This window comes from Balaenoptera musculus, chromosome 11 (genome assembly GCF_009873245.2).
Source record: "Balaenoptera musculus isolate JJ_BM4_2016_0621 chromosome 11, mBalMus1.pri.v3, whole genome shotgun sequence".
NCBI lineage: Eukaryota > Metazoa > Chordata > Mammalia > Artiodactyla > Balaenopteridae > Balaenoptera > Balaenoptera musculus.
This window is the reverse complement of record NC_045795.1, coordinates 80,885,173-80,908,352: the sequence shown is the minus strand read 5'-3', so window position 1 is coordinate 80,908,352 and position 23,180 is coordinate 80,885,173. Positions and strand designations below refer to the sequence as shown.

At 37.9% G+C, this 23,180-nt stretch overlaps 1 protein-coding gene across 1 annotated transcript; it reads right to left on the bottom strand.

The window, feature by feature from the left end:
- Window positions 1-9,585: 9,585 nt before the first annotated feature.
- KBTBD8 (kelch repeat and BTB domain containing 8) lies at window positions 9,586-21,249 on the bottom strand. Its single transcript, XM_036867700.1, has 4 exons — window positions 21,182-21,249; window positions 20,304-20,514; window positions 15,572-16,686; window positions 9,586-12,869 (listed from the first exon to the last, which is right to left on the bottom strand). Exons 1-4 carry the CDS (start codon window positions 21,195-21,197, stop codon window positions 12,406-12,408), a joined length of 1,806 nt encoding a protein of 601 aa, XP_036723595.1. The 5' UTR covers window positions 21,198-21,249; the 3' UTR covers window positions 9,586-12,405.
- Window positions 21,250-23,180: the final 1,931 nt, after the last annotated feature.

Below are 23,180 nucleotides of genomic sequence, written 5' to 3'. Positions count from 1 at the left end.
GGAAAAATACTTTGACAGAGCTTGATTAAAAACTGGAAGAAGAGCTAGCCTTCCCGTCTCATCTAAGGGGAAAAGGAATGAACACAGTCAACAGGGGTCAGAGCTTCAAGGAAATAGATTAGGAACACTGCACCAGGGAAGGGAGGATGGGGCAAGGGAAAATAAAAAGCTGTACCACCGGAGAAGGTCACAGCCCAAGATACAGACCCACTAAAATACTGAGATTTAATCATAAAACTTTACAATGTTCTCCCTCACCTATACCACCACACCAGCAGGGCTGCAGATAATAAGAGTGGATTATAGCTGAAAGAGCCACAAGACACACAAACTCTTTCTGAGAAGTACTTAGACAAGCCACCCCAAAAAAGAGGGGAGACAAAACATGGGAGCTATAGGAATTTGATGCCTCTGGTACCAATAGCTAGAGCAGTCATTAAATACAGCCCAAACTCCTAGCCATATTAACATAAATCCTCACATTAAAGGTCTGTTTACCTCAGTTCCTATTACCTGACGCATCATGTCTGGCTTTCAACAATAATTATGACATGTTAAAATAAGGCAAGAAAAACACAATCTGAAGAGAAAAATCAAGCATCAGAACAAGACTCAGATATGTCAAAGATTTTGGAATTGTCCATGTGGGAATTTAAAATAACTCTGATTAACATGTAAGGGTCCTAATGTAAAGGGCAGACAACAGGCAAGAACAGATGGGTAATGTAAGCAGAGAGATGGAAATGCTAAGAAAGAATCAAAAGTAAATACTAGAAGTCAAAAACACTATAAAAAATGAAAAATGCCATTGATGGACTTGTCAGTAGACTGGGTATGGCTGATAAAACAATCAGTGAACTTGAAGGTATGTCAGTAGAAACTGTGTAACCTGACATGAAGAGAGAAAAAAGAATGAAAGCAATGGAACAGAATACCCAAGAACTGTGGGACAATTACAAAAGGTGTAACATGCACATAATTGGAATACCAGAAGGAGAAGAAAGAGAGAAAGGAGCAGAAGAAATATTTAACAATGACTGAGAATTTCTCTAAATTAATGAGAAACACCAACTTACAGAGCTAGGAAGCTCAGAGAACACCAAGCAAGATAAATAACAAAAACCATCATGTAAAGATATCATATACAAACTGAAGAAAACCAAAGAGAAAGAGAAAATCTTTCTTTTAGATGAGATGAAAAAAACACTCTACTTATAAAGGAACAAAAATAAGAATTACATTATACTTCTCTTTGGAAGCTATGCGAACAGTAAGAGAGTGGAATGAAATATTTAAAAGGTTGAAACAAACAAGCAAACAAAAAAAACCAGCAACCTAGAATTCTAGGTCCAGTAAAATTATCCTTAAGAATGAAGGAGAAATTTTTTCAGACAAACAAAATCTGAAGGAATTCATCATCTACAGATCTACCCGGCAAGCCATGTTAGAAGTTCTTCAGAAACTGGTAAAACGATATAGGTCAGAAATTCAGATCTACGTAAAGAGATGAACAATGTCAGAGAAGGAATAAATGAAGGTAAAATAAAATATTTTGCTTTTCTTATATTAATTGATCTAAAAGAATAAATGTTTGAAGTCAAAATAGTACCAATGTATTGAGTGGTCATAGCATAAGGTTCAGTGAAATGAATGGCATTGTTACAAGGACTGGAAGGGAAGAATCGGGAACTTTGTTGTAAGGTACCTGAACTCGACATGAAGCAGTACAGTGTTATTTAAAGGTAAACTTAGCTTTAAAATGTATATTGTAAATCTAGGCAACAACTGGAAAAAAATGTTAAAGATGTATAATTGATGTGCTAAAAGAGTAGATAAAATAGAATCTGTAAAATACTCAAAACCAGAGAAGGCAGGAAAATAGATGAAAAAAAGAAACAAAGAATAAGGATAACAAAGAGAAAAAAACAGTAACAAATATGCTAGATATTAATCCAACTATATCGAGAGTCACATTAAATGTGAATGGTCTAAATATACCAATGAATAGACAGAGGTTCTCACAGTGGATATCAAAACAAGTCCCAAGTATAAGTCATCTACAATAAATCCATTTGGGTTTAAAGATTCAGATAGTTAAAAGAAAAGGGATGGAGAAAGATATATCACGGTAACACTAGTTAAAAGAAAACTGGAGTGGCTGAATTAATTTCAGACAGGAAGTCTCTAGAACAAGGAAGATTATCAGGGATTACATAATTATGAAAGGGTTACTTCTCCAAGAAGACATGATAAAGATACTTTGTACTAAACAAAGTGAAAATGCAGCAACATATCAAAATATGTGAAATGTTACAAAAGTAGTGTTTAGAGGGAAATTAATAGGGTTAAGTGCATGTATTAGAAAAAGAAGAAAGATTTAAAATTAGTAACATAAGCTTCCACCTTAAGTAATTAGAGAAAGAGCAATTAAAGCTTAAAGCAAACAGAAGAAAATAATGTATATTAGAACAGAAATCAGTGAAATTAAAACCAGAAAACAATAGAGAAAACTGGTCAACCAGATTCTGGTTCTTTGACAAGACCAATAAAACTGATAAGCCTCTAGATGGGTAAATCAAGAAAAAAAGGAGAAGACACAAATTAGCAACATCAGAAATGAAAGAGGGTCAATCACTACTGATTCCATGGACATTAGAAGAATAATAAAGGAATACTCTGAACAACTGTACGCCCACAAATTTGATAATGTAGATGAAATGGACCAATTTCTTGAAAGACATAAACAAAATTCACTTAAGGAGAAATATATAACCTGAGTAACCTAATATCTATTTAAGAAGTTGAATTAATTTTTAAAAAAAGACTCTCAAAAGGTAAAGCATCAGGTTCATATCGTTTCATCTGTAAAGTCTACCACACATTTAAGGGAGGAATTATGCCGATTTTCCACTATCTTTTCCAGAAAATAGAATCAGAGGGAAATTTTCTTCTTTTTACGATTCCAGCGTTACCCTAACACCAAACCCAGATAAAGACATTACGAGAAAGGAAAACAATTGACCAATATTTCTTATTAACATAGACATAAGAATTCCGAACAAAATATTAGGAAATCAAATCCAACAATGTATAAAAAGAATTATATGTCATGACCAAGTGGGTTTTATTCTAGGTATGTAAGCCTGGTTTAACATTTAGAAATTAGTCAGTGTAATCCACCATATCATAGGCTGAAGAAGAAAAAGTATAGCATCACATAAATTATTTAAAATGTATTGAAAAAAAAAAAAGAAAAGCAGGGGAATTCCCTGGCCGTCCAGTGGTTAGGACTTGGTACTTCCACTGCAGTGGCCTGGGTTCAATCCCTGGTTGGGGAAGTAAGATCCCACAAGCTGTGTGGCATGGCCAAAAATAAATAAATAATAAAATGTAAAATAAGATAAAATAAAATGTATGAAACAAGCTCACTGAAGTGGGTGGGAGGGAAAGGCGCTGACCTAAATAACTCTAGAAATGAGTGGAATCTGTAAGAGTAAAGGCCAAAGAACTGTAAATAAGCACCGTGCTCTCATTAATAAAGTTGCATGGGAGTGTGGGTTAACAATTCTGACACCACTGTATGCATACACTAGAATTGAACAATTTAGTAAATGGATGGCAGATGCTTGGAGCTAGGCTTCTCACTGTCAGAGTGGGAGAAAAGGCTAGGGGTTTCCATGTAGCAATAGATTAGAGTAGGAAACATCAGTATGAACTAAAATTTAGCCTCATATTGATGTAGTTACATATAGGAATTTTTTAGATATGTGCGTATAAAGCAGTTAGAGGACACACACATACTTCCTTTTTCAGTCAGGTGAGAGGGTCTAGAAACAAAGACCTCCCAGTAACAATGAGCGCACCAAGTGCCCAGATCTCCAGTGAAAAGAACTAGAGATCCTTGGAGAAATGGCTGATCCCAGGCCTGGGGAAGGAAACGTATGAATTAAGCCTGGAGCATCTTATAGGGCAGGAAAATAGGAACAGCTCATAAAATATTAAAAAAAAAAAAAAAAATGAGAACACTCACGCTAATGGGAGTATGTCCAAGGGGCACAGGAGCCAACTGAAAGAGCTCCCGGTGGCCAAAGCTGGAATGATTTGAGCCACAAAGTAAAGTAGTAGTAGATCACAACCCAAAGTATAAAAAGAAATATAAAAAATAACCCAAAGTATAAAATGATTCCACACTGATATAAATAAATGATTGAATCAATAAATAAGGGAGAAGAGAAAAATTTTTGCATTAGCATCCCAAATAACTTATGTAGATAACTCTGCCTTCAAGGAGGTGGTGCATAATTCTGCACTCCTTAAGTGGGAGCTGCACACAGTGACTGCCTTTCAAAGGAAAGAGGGGGAAATAACTTTACAGAGAAGTAACCTAACAAACACTGTCTCAGCCAGGTGATCAAGGCTAACATCAACAGAGACAAGTCATATTGAGAGTATATACCCTTGACATGATGATGTGGATGGTACTTTAGCTCTGTGGTCTTCCTTCCTCAAACACATAACCCCAGTCTAATCATGAGAAAAACATCAGACAAATCCCAGTTGAGGGATATTCTAAAAACTGTCTGATGAGTACCCCTCAAAACTGTCAAAATCATCCAAAACAAGAAAGCTTGAGAAACTGTCACAGCCAAAAGGAGCCTAAGGAGACATGACAACCAGGTGTTATGTATCCTGCATAAGATCCTGGGGCATAAATAGGACATTATGTAAAACCTAAGGATTTCTTAGTAAAGTATAGAATTTAGTTAATAATAATGAATCTATATTGGCTTGTTAATAATAAGGGATACTAGGTGTGGGATATATGAGAACTCTCTGTTCTATCTTCTCAATTTTTCTGGAAACTTAAATTATTTTGAAATAAAAAGTTTATTTAAAAAAATTATATGTGAGACACTTTTCCAGGTACGGGCAAACACTGGATGGCAAATAGGCCTGGGCTCTGCCTTCATAGAGCTTTCTGTTTAGTGGAGAGACACCAAAAGTTGCGGGGAAAAAAACCACTTTGGGTGGTAAGATCTAGCATGACAGGGGCATTTACTTTAGCTAGGATTGTTTAAACAAAAGTTTAAAAAAAAAAAAAAAGTTTAAATACTGAAATAGGATTTAGTTAGGAAGATCTCTTTGAGACCTGAAAGATAAGAGTGAAGTGGTCATGCAAAGAGCAGAGGTGAAGGAGAGGCCATGTTTCCAGGTATAGGAAACAGCATGAGCAAATCTCATCATATAGGAGCCTTGAGGAATTGAAAAAATGGTCAGTGTCTTAGGTTGAGTTTTTGCAGAAGCCAGTCATGAGCAAGGATTTGAGTGCCAGAGCAAGGATTTGAGTGCCAGAGCAAGGATTTGAGTGCCAGAACAAGGATTTGAGTGCAAGTAGTTCATTAGGGGGAGGGAAGGTGGTCCCAAGAAGCATTGGTTGGAGAGTAGGAAAGTAAATTAGGGAAGATGTGGTTATCAAGCAGATATAATGGGCAACTAGGGCTCATCCACTTTGGGGAACTCTAGGAGACAGTGTAGAATATGCCTTGCTTATCCCACCTGTGGGAAGAAGCTGGGGTCTTTATCAACCAGCTCCCATCAGGAACTGGCTGTAAGCTGCTCCTCAGGGGTAACTACCTGTAACTGGAATACCTGTATGGCAACTGGAAGCCATAAAGGTCAATACACATGGAAACAATGAGTGCCAAGTGTGTATGGGAGGAACACCCACAAGGTCTTTAGATATAGCCAGTGTATCTAAAGAATAGGTAGCAACGGGGAAAGTGGCACTGGATAAGGTTGGAGAGGTAAGCAAGGGGCCATTTATGTAGCACCTGATGATAAGCAATTGCTGCGTTCTACCCCTGGCAATAACACAATACCATTTGTTGTAAGATCACTCTGGCTGTTGTACTGGGAATGGATTACTGAGAATGTGGACACAAGTTGAAACAGGCAGAACAGTTATGCTGCTGCCATAGCAGTCCAGGCGGTAGAAGCTTGGCTTCAGCATAGGTGGGGTAGTGGAAATGGAGAGAACTGGACAGATATAAATTGCATTTTGCAGGTGGAGCTTTCAGGGGATGATGGAAAAGGAGGATTTAAAGATTTTAAGTTTGAGATGTCGCCACCAACTCAACAGGAGCTATCTAGTAGGCAGTCGGATGGGAGCCTGGAGCCAAGAGTAGAGATACGGTTTGAAACTATAAATGTGAAAGTCATCAGTATGCAAATGACATTCAATGCCAAAGAAATAGACGAGGTCAAATGAGAAGAGATGACAGAAGAGGACCCAGGGAGAGAAGGAACCAGTAAAGGCAGGTTAGTAAGGAGAGGCCAGTAACAAGAGAATTTTCACAGCATGGTATCCCAGAAGCCCAGTGAGGAAAGGGCTTCAGAAAAGACATAGTGGTCAACTGTGCCAAACATGTCTGTGAAGTCAACGAAGATAAGGACAGAAATGTGAAGAATGAATTTACAGCTTAGTGTTGTTGGAGACCTTGACAACAGCAGTTTTGGTTATGAGGAGAATGTAGTGACTGGAGTGGTTGAAGAGTGAATGAAAGCTGGGAAATAGAAACAGCTTGTAGAAACAACCAATTACAAAATTTGTCTTTCATGGAGGCCAAGAGAAGGGGCACTAAGTAGAGGGAGGTGCTGGACCAAAGGACAATTTGTTATTGTTTGGTTTGGTTTTGCTTTGTTTTGCTAAGTGGGAGAAAATTACATTTTTTGTTTTATTAGAATGATCTGAGAGGGAATGTTGGATGACTCGGGAGAGGGAATGGTAAAGGACCTGGAGCACAAAGCAACCACAGGTAGAAACAGCACACTTCTTCCACATATTTTAAGAGGAAGAGCAGAGAAGATTCAGGTAGATGGTGGGAAGAAAAGGGAGCATCTGTGCAATGGCTGCTATCTTCTTGATACATCATGAAGAAAAGTAGAGAACTAAGAACCAAGAGGGATAAAAGATATATGTGGTGGTTTGAGAAAAGGTAAAAACTGCTCCATTATGTTGAGAACCCATGGGAGGTACATCATGTCAAAGAGAGTCAGCTTGACCATGGAATTTCTCCAGCAGTATTCTTCCACTCAGGGCCAGACACAGAGGTGGCTCATAGCTGGGATTTTCAGGGTTGGGGTGTTTTCAGGCAAGTATGGCAGTAGTAAAGAGAGGGAACTGAGGAAATGTAAAATGACATTATTTTGAATGGGTCATGGAATTTAAGATGGGTAATTTCAGAAAAGTCCCCAGTAGGGGCTGATGGATAGTGGAAAAAGTCATGGGGTCAGTGGATTGGCATCTCGATGAAATCCAATAAACCTAACTGCAGGATTCTTGAGCAAATGAGTTTAAATAATAGAGGTGGTAGCTAGTAGGAAGCTTATTATATATTTTCTATCATTTTAGTAATTTAAAATACATGATTGAAAAGTAGAATATTGTGTCTGTGGTTACCTAAGTCATACTGAACTGTGTCTCCCTCAGCATGCATAAAATACTTTATACTTTCATAAATTAAAATTTTGCCTTGTGGCTTAGCAATTTAAATCTCCAAATATATACCTGATGACTGGAATGCCTTCACTTTTTCCTTTCTCTTGGATGGCAGCCATATTGATTCCTCTGTTCAAACGTGTAGAATAGCTTCCTTATGAACCCACACAAGTAAACCAGGCTAAAGCAGGTTACCAAAAAAGGAAGGAAATATCAGCAGACCCATGAACCAGATGCCCAACTTTCTAGGTTCTGGGATCTTCTACCAAAGAGATAGAGGTCATCAAAATGAAGTGTGGAGAATGAGAATGATGGACACATTAACTTGATATTTACTAGAACTGGTAGTAGTTAATGCTACCTCTTCATGCTTACTACTGAAAGCCATTTAAATTCTGTCTACCGAAGTTCCAAATCAAGAACCTTTAGTATACCCTAGACACATTAAATGAGGGAAAATACTTCTTTCCCTACTCAAATCCATTATATAAAATTCCAAATTTCACTTCAAAAAACTAGCAGGTGTCATTTACAGCATTCTTCTGATGAGTTAGAGATCCCAGACCACTTATTTTTAATTTCTGTTTTTGCAAATAATTTTTCAGTAAAAAACAGTCTTACAGCCAAGATTTTAGAATGGCAAGTCATTTTAACTTCACAGAACCAAAATAACAGTACTCTAAATCAGTATTTCTCAAGCCTTTTCTTTTTTTCTTCAACTTGTTTGAGGGACAGAACTTAGCAAAATGATATAATGATGGGGGTGCAGGATGAATAACTGAAGGTATTTTCATACTTCATCTACTCCCTTGCTGAGAATCAATCAGTTATAAATTATAGTAGGTATTATAAATAATAGTGTTGGGAAAAAGGTGGGACTCAGAAAAGGCAACCATTAAACACAAAATACAGAGGATCTGCCTTTGTATCAGTTTTGTTTAGAACTAATGTAGCACATAGAAACTAGGTTGAGGTCAAAGTGGAAAGCTTGGTTCTAATCCCGGTGAGCCCCTCATTAGTTAGATGACCTTCAGCGATTCACTTGGTCTTTGTGTTTCTCATCTAATAAAATAGAGGCAATAGCACTGGTTCTACCACTTCTCAGGGTGCTCTAAGACGTAAATGAAAATTCAGTTTTTACAAACATTGAATGCCTAGTATGTCCGAGGCACTGAGCTGAGGGGAACAAGAAATAAAATAAATCCCTTGCCTTCATGGAACTTACATTTCAATGGGGGGGGATAAATGAAAAATAAGGCTGGAAAAGATGGGTGGTACTGGTGGGGGTGGAGTTGGAAGGCATTCTATCTTACACAAGGTGGTCAGGGAAGGCCTCTCTGGAGTTTTAATAGAAACTTAAATAAACTAAATGAGTGGTCAGGGCTTCCTTGGCAAAAGACACGGCAAGAGCAAAGGCCCTGATGTCGGAGGGGCTCGGTGTGTCTGAGGAACAGCAGTCAGCGTGGTTGGAATGGAGTGAGCGGGTGGAACGGCAGTGCGGTCCGAGCAGTGTGGTTTAGATTGACGGTGGAAGGAAGGGGTAAGGCTCTCATATGGAAGGAAATGGGAAGCCACTGCAGGGATCTGAGCAGAAGAATGTAACCTGACTTACGTTTTAATAGGATCACTCTGGCTACCGTGTGGAGGACAGAATAGATTACAAAGGGTCCACGGTGACTGAAAGGAGACCAGTTCAGTGGCACAGCATTAAGGCAGACAGGGTAGGCTAGTTTAGACTAGGGTGATAGCGGTGCAAGTGGTATGTGGTCAGAGTCTAGGTGTATTTTGAAGGAAGAGGCAACAGGATTTTCTGATGGATTAGACATGAATCGTGAGAGAGAGGAGTGGGATACCAAGAGTTGTGGGCAGAACCAACTCAACAAAGGAGCTACCGATATGAGTGAGCTTGCTTTAGAATTTCAAGAGCATTATATAAGGTGACGTTAACTAGTTCATTTTGTACCGCAGACCAGGCATTTGATAGAATAAAATCTCCTTCTATTCCTGATATAAGGTATTTCAGGATTTTCACCCAGTTTTAATTCTGCAAAACTCACTAGTCAGAGGTCAATTTACGACAATGGAAGTTTTCAGTCAGAAAAGGTTTTATTATAAGAAACAATGCCATCAGATAAAAATGCAAAAAATTGTGCAATTACGGCAAAATGTTTAAAAATATCTACACGTTTGCCCCCAAAGGACTACAGTACTTACTACATACCTGAGCACTGAACATTTAATGCCATTTTAAACTGCTTCACGTAGGGAATCTGATTCCTTGCAGGTCACGTCCACTTTTTCTCATGCACCAATGAAACCAGCTTGATGCTTAAGCATCAACTTTGTAGGATAACAGAAAACAAAGATGGAAAATAAAGAATACAATTTCTACTTTCCTATAACATAGTTATACCATGTCCAGTTTTCAGTGTGTAAAAAATATATAGGAAAGTGCTACATACTTTCTTCAAATGCAAAAACAAAGGTCAAGTGGGACTGGCATCTGTCACCCCATATTTTAATTCGGTAGTACCCATTGTGCCTTTTACTTATATTCTCATCATACTATGCAAATGTACCTTAAATATCTAAACAAAGACCCACGCATATTACTAATCTTAGTTTTCTAGGACCTCTTCTGAAATCATTTGAAAAGTGGCAAAATATCCCAGCTATATAATTTAAACAAATAGTTCTTCATACAAAATTCAATATATTCTACTTCCGTAGCAAATTCTAAACCTTGGCTTTGACACACTATACTTAGACCACACCCTCAATATAGCAAAAGGATCAACTGTTGTGCAGATCAATAGAATAAATCGACTGCAGAATTAACCACAGTACATTGTACTCCTACGCATCACACGGCACATTGTAAATTAACTCAGTATTCTAATGTCATGGTTTCAAGTAACACGTTCTTCTAAATAAATACAGGAGATTGTCAAAAAGCGGCAGGAAGTCTTAGATATGCAACAAAGCTTTCAAAAATAAATTACATGAACATCTCTTGTAAAACTTAGCTTTGTTTTTTTCCTCCCTTTGCAATGCAGCACAGTAAAGATGCTTCAAAATGCTCACAGAAATAGCCCCAAACCAGCAGGAAGACAAAGAAAAAATGGGGAGAAAAAACATAGGTGATTAGTTGACAAAGTCGATAAGGAGATTATAGACACACTACCAGGGCCAGCAAGAAGACAGCACGTATCCAGCTTCCCAAGACTAGATTTTAAAATGTGAATTCTCTAAATGCTGTCCACTTTAAATTCGGCTTCAGGAAACGTTCCCTACTTGTAGAGGGCTATGACAAGCAGTTTGGAAAGTTTCTGAAAAACGAGGTATGTGATGCAAAGAGGCAACGTTTTAAATTTGTTTCACAGTATCACATTACCATTTGTGCAAGAGTTTTTAATACAAACCATGCCAGTTTGTTTTAACAGAATCAAAATGTTCCAGTTAAGGACAGACTCTGGGCTATACTTATATCCTTTATTAATTATTCCAGGCAGAGTAAAAAATAAGTTACTGATCCAAATAACTGCCTTATGTATAACACATGAGTTGATTTGTCCTCTGTTAATATTTCTAGCTAACTGTTAGAAATTCATCAGTTAAATATGAAAAACTATTTAGTACCTATAATGCTATGGTTCTATTCACTCACTCTTTTCCTCCTCAGTCACCTTCAGCTAGAACAAGGTTTTCAATGCAAAATTATTCATAACTGTTAAGTGCAAAAATTAAAAAAAAATGAGGTTTTATTTGTTATAGGTAATGTAAAAGCCATTAAATGAGACTACTGCAGGAGTTTTACGTTTCTGGAAAACAGAATTTTAAAAATAGGAGTAAAACTTCACATTACGCTCTGTGCAGAAGAGAAATAAGTTACCTTTCATTGTACTGATACTGAATGGACAGGTAGAGGATAGGAAAGGGGGTTAGGCGACAAAATGGCCCATGTTAGTGCAAAATGAGTATAATATTCTTTTCACTATTCTAAGATTGAATCCAGTTAGACCAATGACTGGCCATACCTTGCCATCATGCTAGTAGAGAACCCTGTGAAATCACAAGAGTTCAACAGGTAAAGGACTATGGCCATGAAACTAACATACCAGTTTGAAAGGTAAGCATAGGCTCAGACAATTTAAATCTACCTAACTATACACATGAATTAACTTATACTAGCACCAGCCACCTGTGATTTTGAGCCCTTTTCAGTATTTAAAAAAATGAGACAGTGTTAGCACTTGAAAAAATTGTCAACAGAAAACTGCTACTTTAAAACCTTAGCTTAACTTAAAGCAACATGGGAAATATAAAACAATCAAACTAAAAGCTCTTTCTGAGACTGATCTGTTTTTCCTTCAATCTACTCTAATAACAGAACACATTGAAATCCAGTACACTTGAAAACAGTACACAAATATACATATATTCAGAATGAGGATCTAAGTTAGTGCGTCTCTGTGGTAGAGAGGTCACAGCTAAAGTCCTAGTGATATTGCCTCAGATTTTTACCCGTATTTAAAATAAAAAGTCACATCAAACTATTTTGGATGTCTCTAACCCATAATACCCTAACCACTCTTCTAAGAGTGCATAGTTGTCGATTCATCTGGTATCTCAGTGACTATTCATCACACAATTCTAGAATGATGTGATTATGTTTATACCAGAAAAAAAAAATGCTGATAATTGCACTTTGTTACCTTTTGCTTACTGAAATGAAAACATCACAAGGATGAAAAGAAATCCCTCCCTACACTCATCTTTAAGAGCACCCATCTCCGTGTATAAACTCTCTCAGCTTTCTTAAATACTGACAGCACTTCTTGTATCATTGAAAGACTAAGTTTCCTCGAGCACAAGGTGCCAGTGAGCTCACTAAGGCCTGCCATTCATTAAAGTACTTTCTGAAGACACTGAGGATAGAGTTTAGCAACAGCACATTCAAAATGCCGGCCAAGGTCCCAGAGCCGATCTGGGGTCTCATACACTTTCATCCATTGGTCAGTGATGTCATCATATTGGTAAAGGGAATTTTTTCTGCTGGTTCTGAAGACATGTTCTTCAACGGTCACTTGAGTAGCTCGAACAAATAAATGGAGTTTATTCTGGAAAAGTACCAGTTTAAGGTATGGGTTTATGGACTCATCACAAGGAAAGTCCTTCTTACGAGTCCATTTATTGAGCTCAATATCATAGGCTTCTACAGTAAACATCCGCTGATGATTTCCACAGGTTCCAGCTATGTAGTAGATAGAGTTCTTGTATACAGCTGCTAAGCCCTGGATTCTAGGCACAGTCATGGGGGTTAAGAAACCCCAGTAGTCTTTCTGAGGCTCATAGAAGAGGAAAAATTCTCCTAAAGAAAGAAAAAGGGAAAAAAAAGGAAAAAACAATAATATGTACATTTACATGTCTCTTTTTGGTTGTATGCTGAAGACCCAAAGGTATAATTTTCCAAATATTTTATTTTCTAAAATATTTCTTTTATAATCTCCATAGATACATTAAATATTATGGTAGCTTAAAACATCTTCATTCCATGCACAACATAACATAATATTAGAGTGAACCTGAATTGGGGTGTTCAAAATGGGGAAGTATGAGGCATTAGTTTGGCTTGAGGGCAGTATAACAGTTAAGAGCTTGGTTTCATTTACTCTATCCAATTGGGTATTTCAGAAAATTTATTTTAAGCCAGCTCTAAAAAAAAAAGCATTATTACTAATGGTTAACCAGTAAGATGAAAATATGTATATAGCTTCAATCATGAGTAAGCCACTATAAATTTAAGTGCTAATTATTTAATTAGAAGATAGTACATAGAATTGTTCAGATTTGTGTCTATGGGCCACTAATGTGTTTACTTTAGCACTGGTGTAATGCAAAGACAAATACTCAAGAGGAGAAAACATGAGCTTAAGATGATAGAAAACACGCACATTATTTATGGGAATTGACTATGAGTCAGTTTCAATTCTATTTTGACAATGAAAGGGTGTGCTGAGTCAGACTGCCAATACACAAATGTCTAAAAGAATTAAACTAGTGAAGATTTACAAGAGCTTGGTAATTATAACATTTGTATAAAATCCTTGATATGAAAATCTGAATCCTTTATGAACAGATTAAATGATACTCCAATAGCCACTGACAGTAGAGCATAAGCTTCTGACTATTCATGTCAAGTTTATTTATATAAAGAGGCTTTGTTTAGATTATAAGTACCTACTTCTAGATTGAGCTTCCCCTTGAAAACTGTTTTGAACTAGGTTAACTCCTATCAACAAATATAACTGCCTACTTAATAAAAGTGATGCTGTAATTTCAATTTTTCACAAAATAGCTTGTTAAAGTCCTAGCTTTTGCCTGCATATTACATATGCTTATTGACTAACATATAACAGGATTCTTAATAAAGACAGGAATTAACACTTTCTACCATGTACTACCTCTCTACACATTTCTTATAAAAAGGAAAGATAATACATTTTAAAAGTTGATTTTTTAAATCCAAAGTCTTCTTAGTAAATTAAAACCAGTGGTGGGCAATTAAGAAAACCCTCAGTGCCTCAGATTTCTCTTTTATAAAATACGATCTCAGATTAAACAATGTTCATTCCAGCCCTGAAATTCTATTAATTCATTGTTACTTTGCCTTAGTATTTACATTAATACACAACCCTTACATTCCCTTTGGGAGTCATCTAATTAATTCTATCTCTATCAACTAACTGGTTAGCCAGTAAAACCAAAATATATAAAGAGAGAGCTTCATCATATTGGATGATATAACCTATTCAACCACACTTGATAGATTTTACATCCATTCAGGTACTCCATTTTTTGGCAAGACCAACAAACCTAAATCATGTCCATGCTTCTAGTCAACTAAAATAAGGCACTAGAGAGTACTACTCCCTCTGGAGAATTAACTTTACATTGAAGTTTAAACAAATGGGTTTAGGCATTTCTAGGAAATTTTAAGTCAGATAAAGGATTAGAGCAAAGAATATTAAAAAAAAAAAAAAAAAACAGAATGGGAAAAGACCTAAAAAATCACGTATGTCTACACAGAAGTTGCCCCCTTTTCCTTGTTTTATTTGAGTAGAGTAGTCAGTGTAAGGAAAACATTTATATATAAGCACTTAAGAAACACAAAAGAAGAATAAGGATGTCGGTACTGTCAACACTGCATTCAGCATTCAAGCAACTAAGATAAGAATCCAAACACAAGGAAAACATTAGTTAGCACAAATCAGAACCTTGAATCAAATATCTTATTTGCTCTTACTAAGTTCCTCTTTCTACTTCTACTAGATCATCTTTGCCAGGGTACTAGTCTTCAATCGTTTAAACAAAAATTTTTAAGCTAAGTATATTATCGTCCCTCTCATAATGTTAACAGTAAGAAAAAGGAGACATCTCAAAGTTTTTCAGTGAAAAAAAACTGAAAACAATGTTATGGATGACAACATCAACTGCAGTGAAATTAAAATCTTGAAGACTGTAATTGAAAACTCTTTGTAATTAAGTTTCATAACCTTTGCGATCGTAAGGCTTATACAAAATTCTTTGGCAACTGAATAGTACAACTGCAGTTGATGCTCTGTTCTTTTTTCTCTTTTAAACTAATCCAGTAAGTTCCATAAGAAAAGTAGGTGCTACATTTCTTGATTATATATTACTGAAGAGCAAAAAAGTCATGTATCAAACTTGCTTTCTTGTTTGAAGTCTTAAAAATGGCTCTGAAAGAGTTTTTCCCAAATCCTGAACTATTATTTATGAAAAAATATTTTCAAAAATACTTATTCCACATGATGTCAAAACACAGTAAGAACATAAAACACAGATCATCTTAGGAACCTGCCTTTTCTGACTGAAAAGTTTATTTTCTTTACTGGTCCTTTAAAGAACAGACGGTTCCAACAAATAGTTTATGATAAGAAAGCCAGAGGCATTCCTCAATGAACAGGAACAACTTATGTTTTACTATGAGTGGGTGAACCACAATTTGACCTGTTACTCTTTCATGAAGAACTAAATCACTTAGGCACCTACCCTGTAAAACATAGATCTTCTCTTTGTACTCCACAGCATTATGAAACTCCATAGCAACAGGCATGGCACAAACGGTCATCCAGCAGTTCTCTCTGCTGTCGTAGCACTCCACAGATTTTAGTGAGTTTCTCCCATCGCCTTCATAAACTCGCCCTCCGATTGCATACATCTTACCACAGCAATACACCAGTTTGCAGCCTATTCTGGCTCGAAGCAAGGACGGTTTGGATAGCCACCTATTAGTGGAATGGTCATACATCCAGAAATCATTTTCTGCCTTGTGGTCGATGGATACCTCACTACTGCTTGGCCTGTACCCTCCTGCTATGTAAATATCATTATCTGGTGATACGAGAATCCCAACTTCTCTTAGATCATTTGGTGGTTTGCATAGTTTGAACACTCTTCCTGTGAATATATCTAGACAAGGCACTGTTTGCTTCTTTCCTGAGTGTTTGTGGGCAGCATCAAAACATATGATCATTTCCGATGCAGTCATTCCAAGTCTCTGTGTACAGCCGTTGGTACTGGATGGTCCCTTTTCCACATAGCTTTTGGCTATAGCCTGTGCAAACTGAGGTGGAATTTTCTCTATAAAGGTGTCTTCCATCAGAGGAAAACGTATGCATTTGGCAAAAATTTCTGGAAGGTGCACTTCTCTTTCATTCTGTTCATGTTCAAACCACCTTACAATGCTCTCATAAACATGCTCTTCCCGGTCTACGTTTAAATCGTCACTGTCTAGGATACTTATCAGTTGGTCTTTCGTCAACTGAAGAAACTCTTGTTCTTTGGTGACACACAGGAACTTTTTACGAATGTATTCTTTAGATCGATCTCCGAGTTCCTGATGACCATAATGATCAGCAAAGATGAAGACTCCAATAGAATTCTGTGGGTCCAAATGACTGATCATGTACTTAGCACATTGGTCTTGGATGGAGGGAATCTGGAAGATGCTAGCTGCAGTGAACAAGGCTTGAACATTGGCCTCTGTCAGAACAACTCTGGAGGTATAGGCATAGTTCAACACTAAGTCCATCGACTCAGCTTCAACACCGACGATTCGAACTTCTTTTTGAGTGCTTTCTGTAAGGCCGCTAGTGAACATGGATCTAGGAAGGAAAGAGTGGTGAATTTATGTGTGTTATAAATAAAAATTATTGTGGCAAATTTTTAAAAACAAAGTTACCACAAAGATAACATTTTGAAACTGTAAAATATTTCCTAATGTGTTTCCCGATATCCTAAATATCAGGAAAGCGGATAAAAGTTGATCATCTAGCAGAAGAATTTAGTCTGGCTAATTTAAAAAACCCTATTCTCAGGACTAGTCAGTCCACTTTGTGCCAACTCTGAGAAAAGGAGAGTATACCTAATTGAAGTACACCAGAAGGTGGCATGGAATATTCCAGGACATCCTATTTCCCTTGGAGCCCAATCGAGGCTTCTGGTCAAGATGCCTTAGGGACTTGAGATCTTCAATCACCAGGTCAGTCAGAAAGTTTAATAATACCCATAGAGTGTCAATGTGACACATTAGCATATAGAGACTGTCTAATAAAACTTCTCATGACCCAGTGGAAATTTACAAGGCAACCTGTGCTCAAAACATATCTTTAAAAATTTCAACTTAGAAAAACAAGATGCTCTTCAGAAGTTCATATTTTCTACCTACTTGTTTTTAAAATAATTATCCTTTGAATGCTTCCTTAATGATTATAAAGAACATAAATAACATCAATTCACTTATCCTTGGATAGTCTGAAAACCTTTGCTTGACTCAAAGTTACCATATTTTTACCTATTTATATTTGTATATAAATAAAGATTACAGTAGGGTTAATATAATACCTACTTCTAAAGAGAGTTTAAGAATTAACTGATTCTTTGGAGAAGATAATGGTTTTCAAAATTCCAAACTTTTGTCTTTGAGACCAAGCTTTTTTCTTTTCTTTTTTTTCTTTTAAATTATCTGTGCATTTATGGTACTTTCTTGGCCAAAACATTAAGTAGCCAAAAGCCTGGCTCTTTATTTAAAGTGCTAGTCATTTATAAACATCATTTGCCTTTCTTTTCCCTCCTTTAAGGTTTCTTTCTAGGCTGTTCTTAAAATTAAATAAACAAATAAAATCAAAAGGTCTTTTAAAATCCTCTAGAGAAAAGGACTGTGTGCCCTAGGATGCTTAATAGATGTCTGTTGAAGACACCGACCTAACGCTGCTGATAAACTTCATTATTCAGATCCAGACCCCTCCTATTTTATTTTTAAGTGTGATGTTATGAAAAAAGTATCCTTGAATGGGAAGATTTCCGGTCGCTTTTAAAGTTTTCATCAAAAACATGAAATTAATTCAAAAATGCAATATGGAATATTGGAGGTAGACAAGGGTACCTGGACCCAGCTTGTTGCCTGGGCTAACCGTCCTTTGAGTCCTATTTTTACTTCTACTATGTAAATTTTAAGTTTAGTATCATGCAGACTTTTTTTTCTTAAATGACTAGAAACTAGATGTACCATTGTATGAGCTGGTTTTCAATTCAGGTGCTGAAAAACTGAGTTATACAGCTCCCAATTAAAACGAAAAATAAAGCCCTTCATCAGGCAAAGATTAACTCCCAAAGGAGAACATTACCACATAGCCCTTTATCATGGGAGCTACTACTGACTTGAATAAGCTGGTCTCACACACAGGAGCAGCGTGACACTCAAGTTCTCCTCTGTTCTAATAGGTTCTTTATGTAAACTCGATATGAAGTGGGAGTACTTCCCCACACAAAACCCTGAGCAGCAAAAAGTTTCTATTAATCATATGAATTTTACTTCTGACAAGTCACTGGGAGCAGGAAACAGCCATGCCAGATTTCAAGCTATTCTAATTCTTCCACCAGTGATGCAAGACTTAGAAACGATTAAGTATGACTTTCTACAACTCACATAAGGAGCAACAATGGTACCAAGAAAGTTCTGTACAAACAGCTCTAGCAAGAGAGAAGAACCTAATCCTTAAGTCTTCTAGCCAAATATCTTCATTTGAATTCACATATCTTACGCTTAGAAAGTTTTTCAAGCATTTCCTTAACTGCTTGGAAATTAAGAAAATCTACTGTAGCATACTTCTTTCCAAGTGATTTGTCAGGTCTTCAAAACTAATTTTAAGTAAGTATGATAGTTAAATGATATAAGCCAGAATATAGAATTACAGTGAGATATAGACATGTTCACTTTATTTCTTTTTACTATTCAAATCTAATATACAATGAACACTTCTGTATATTAAACTTTAAAGAGAACCCACCCTTGTTCCTTAAAAGTCATACAGTGACTAAGAAGCCTGGCTCTGGAATCAAACCCAGCCTCTGCCACTTACTAGTTAGATAGATGATTTAGGCAGGTCACTTAACCTCCTTGAGTCTCAGTTTTTTCACACGTAAAATGGGAATAACAACTATGTAGAGACAGGATTGTAAAGATTACATAAAGTAATGTATGTAGAGTGACCCTTGCCCAGAGCTTGATAAGCAGTAATTGTGACAAATATTTAAACACATAGATGACCTAACCATATCTAATGGATAGCCTAGATAAATGAATCTCACCAGCATTTTCCATTAGAGGCCCAACTTCATACCTTCTGTGTATACCAGTTTCTTCTTTTTTCTTTCCAGCTCACTGCCTCGTTATGGTTAATACTTAATAGTCCAATGACCTACCCTAGGCAAGTCTAAATGGTTACATCACAAGCAGCAAACTGAAGTGACTATATTTAACACAGTATTCTGAGAAAGAGGAACCAGAAACTACTGTCTGGAACACTACACTGCTATATGCCCTATAAAGGTTGAGAAAATTATTTCACAGTCATTTCATGCACCATTTTTGAATACAGAAAGGCTTAAAGTGAGCACTTGAAACAAAAGAAGTTAAACTCAAACAGGAAATTGCCTTTATCACTGATCTTAGAGTACGAAATTATTTTTTAGACCCAAGTTTTGAAATTTTACTTTACAAATTTTTATGATGTATAAAGATGAATATAAATGAAAATGAAAACTTAGCTTAAAAATACTTCTGGAAATCTTAAGAAATAATCACTAGTCTGGGGCCTAAGACACATAGAAACTATATTTCATTCATTTTCATTTCACTGCTCTTATCCCCAGGGCATTAAAACAATCCATTAAGTGGGTAATTTGTTTTAAACTCTAAAAGAGTTAATGTGCACGAAAGAAATCCTGGATAAATTTTTGGAACAAATTTCATATTAGCACTGTCCAATAAAACTTTCAGTGATGGAAAGGTTCTGTATCTGGGCTGTACAATGTGGCAGCCACTACCTACATGTGGCTCCTGAGCACTTTAAATGTGGTTAGTGTATGTGAGGAAGTGAATTTTTAATTTTATTTAATTTTAGGTAAGTGAAGTTTAAATAGCCACATGGGGCTAGTGGCTGCCATATTGGGCAGTGCAATTTTAGATTTTCTGAAACATACCAACAAAAACATGTTCACTAACTTAAAAACCAACCACCTGAATTCTAGAAGAATCTGTCAAATAAAAAAAGGGGTGGGGGAGCGCTTAATAAAATAGGGCCTGTTATTTATTCTCAGGAAACAAATGCATTGGTTTCATCTCATTCCTGCATCTCAGTAATAAAAATCAAGTGGGCAATACTGAGGGAGAAAAGGAACTTGGTGAGGATATCAATAGAGGTTTCCACCATCATCATACCTGAAGTAAGGGCTGATTGCAGCAAGAACGTTTCTATGACAGGAAAATGTTTTCCCGTGATCCACTTCCACTACAATGTCTGTCAGCTGTCCTTCATCGTACATTGTTTTGAGTTGCTTTAGAATACTGCAAGCATGGAAGGGGTCCATGGCATCGTTGGCTGTGTCTGAAGATGGAATCCCATTCGGTGTTGGGGAAGACTTACTTAAATCTAGGAGGAGAAAAATCGTACAACCACAAGAAGTTCGGAGCCAGTTTCGGTATCGCGGGTTTATTTTTTGTTTTTTGGTTTGGGTTTTTTTTTTTTTTTTTTTTTTTCTTGGTGTGTGTGGGATGGGGCGGGGAGTTGTTTGTTTCTTCGCTTGGCTTGTTTTTTCCCCGCTACAGAAATGCATATATGTACACAGACACCCCCAATGGGACCGCGAGGTAGGATCTGGGAAAGAGCGAGCTGCGATGCAAGTTCACACACCAGCCTGCTCCTCTGGGAGCCCGGCGAGCCCGAAACCCCGTGCTCGCAGAGGGACCGTGCGGGCAGAACAGGCGAGGTGTCTGCGGCGACTCCGCCGACAGCCAGAACGTCCCAGCTGAGAGCGAAGGGCAGGAGCCTCACGAGGGAAGCTCGATGGATGGCGGCCGCCAGTGCCCCCTCAACCGCCTTGCGAACAGGTCGGAGCGGCGGCGGGTACCCGGCCTCCCCATCCCTGTCCGGCCGGACCGCCCACCTCCCTCCACGCCATTCATCCTCCCTCCCCTCATCCCTGTCCACCTCTCCATCCTTCTCTCCGGCTCTTCATCGCCACCGCCTCAGCTCGCAGCCTGAGCCTCGTCCCCGGCCCACCTCCCCTCCACACCTCCCAAGCCACCACACGACCCACCTGCCGACGCGGCCATTTCTCGACGGGGCCCGGGCTCCAGCTATTTAAAGAGGAAATGTCATTTCGCTTCTCTCTCTCCCGGGTTCCGGCTCTTCTAAGCCGTCCCTAGCCAATGGGGTGGCCTATGCATCCGGCTCCGCCCCTAAGCTCCGAACTCCGGGCGCCGATTGGCCACGAGGAGCGCATAGGTGCGTCGGGAAATGTAGTTTTATTGCCCCCGCTCCCGCGTGGTCCGGGTAGGGCGGAGGCCCAAGCCGGGGATTCCTATTGGCCGGTCCGGGCGGAGGCGGAGCGCAGGGAGCCCGCCAGCCTGTGTCTGTGGAGCGCGCAGTGCCTGCAGGGAGAGGTAGTCTTCTGGCTGAGGAGAGCTGTCATTCTGAGAGGCTGGGGTAGGGGAAGCTCTTGAAGTGCAAATTTCCCCATTTTAGGCCTCTCTCCAGGCCCCCGGATCTTTTTTTTTTTTTTTCCACCTTGTTCTTCGTTTCCTAAATCTCCTGCCAATGACTAGCTTCCAGTATGAAAGCGGGGGTCCGCGTGAGGGCTGTGAAACCAGAAAAATTTGGAAATGGACAAGAAGGCTGTTGTCCAAAAATACGAAGGAAATCTGACACCCCACCCCGAAGAAAAATATCAGGAGGCCGAAAAGCAAGCCATCTCTGATGAATCACCTGTGACACCCAATTGAAATAGCATCGCCTTGGCCGAGTGCTCCGGTTGCCACAGATTAACTTGGTCTGGTTACAACGGCTGCTCAGGATCTTTAACTCCCACTCAATGCCTTGCTTTTCTCGAGCACCCAGGGAACACCTGTTCCACTTTTAAGAGTACAAGAACATCATAAAGGGATTCAGACGCTTTCCTTTTTGCTCCTGGTAAATGGAGCGGTTAAGATACTAAGTAGACTGGGATCTCCATTGACGAAATACTGGAAAGTGCCCTGAGTCTGGAGCCAGGGACAATTATTGAATCCCTGGCTCTTTACTTCTTAATGTGGATAAGACCCTTAGATAAGACCCTTTAATTCTTGGACACTTAGCTCCCTCACCTGTAGTGTGTGAATAATAATTCCTATTCTATCAGCCTCATATGCTGCAAGCCTTTCGAAAGAAAGGAGAAATTTTACTGTTGACATGTTTTGATTTGCTTGTCTCGTGTTTGCAGCATGTAACAGGGTGGCTGGCACATTATAGGTACTTAATATTTTAAAAATAAATGTAAGACACAAATGAGCTAACATTGGAAATGCTATTTCTAAATGTTTGAAATGTAAGGAAGTCTTATCAGTGAATAGGAAGGAATTTTTAGTAGAGATATAGTTAGCCAATGAGCATAGCTTTTCTAACCCTGAAAAGATCAAACAACTGAATTTCCTGATGAAGGATCTTGGGATTTGTGATTGTGAAACAGAGAGAATGGTGAAAAACAATCCAATTCTGTCCACTAGGTCTGCTGAATAATTTAGATCTCCAAGTATTATAATTCTGTGCAAGTTAACAAGAATTGGTGTTTCCTCGGGGCTGGGATATGTGGACATTGATATGCACTTATAAATTCATGTTATGAAAACCCTATCTGCACAGTTCTGCATGGATGAAATTGATTTAACTTTTGTTACTCAGAACTTTAAATTTCCATTTTTTATGAGCCAAACACTGTTGCTTTCTACCTTATGGAAATATTGGGAGTTTCACTCACAATATTCATGGTATTAAGAAAAAAACAATGGCATCAATCCTTATGGTTGCCAGATTTTAGCAAATAAAAACACAGGACACACAATACTAGTGACATACTTAGAGTAAAATATCACTTGTTATTTGAATCAAATTTAATTGGGGGTTCTATATTTTACCTGGCAACCTTTTCAAACCTGTTAAAATAGGGGTTTTATTGTTTGTGTTTTGTTTTTGGTGGCCACCTGTCTAAGACTTAAGAAATTTGGCCAATTTTCTTTTTCATTTAACTCTCACCTAATTAACAATAGACTTGGCAATCTAGT

Coding starts and splice junctions, on each gene's coding strand:
- KBTBD8 (XM_036867700.1), bottom strand. Junction 16,687..20,303: donor GCAATCAGCCCTTACTTCAG/GTATGATGATGG, acceptor TTTCCTTCCTAG/ATCCATGTTCACTAGCGGCC. Junction 12,870..15,571: donor GAAGATCTATGTTTTACAGG/GTAGGTGCCTAA, acceptor TTCTTTCTTTAG/GAGAATTTTTCCTCTTCTAT.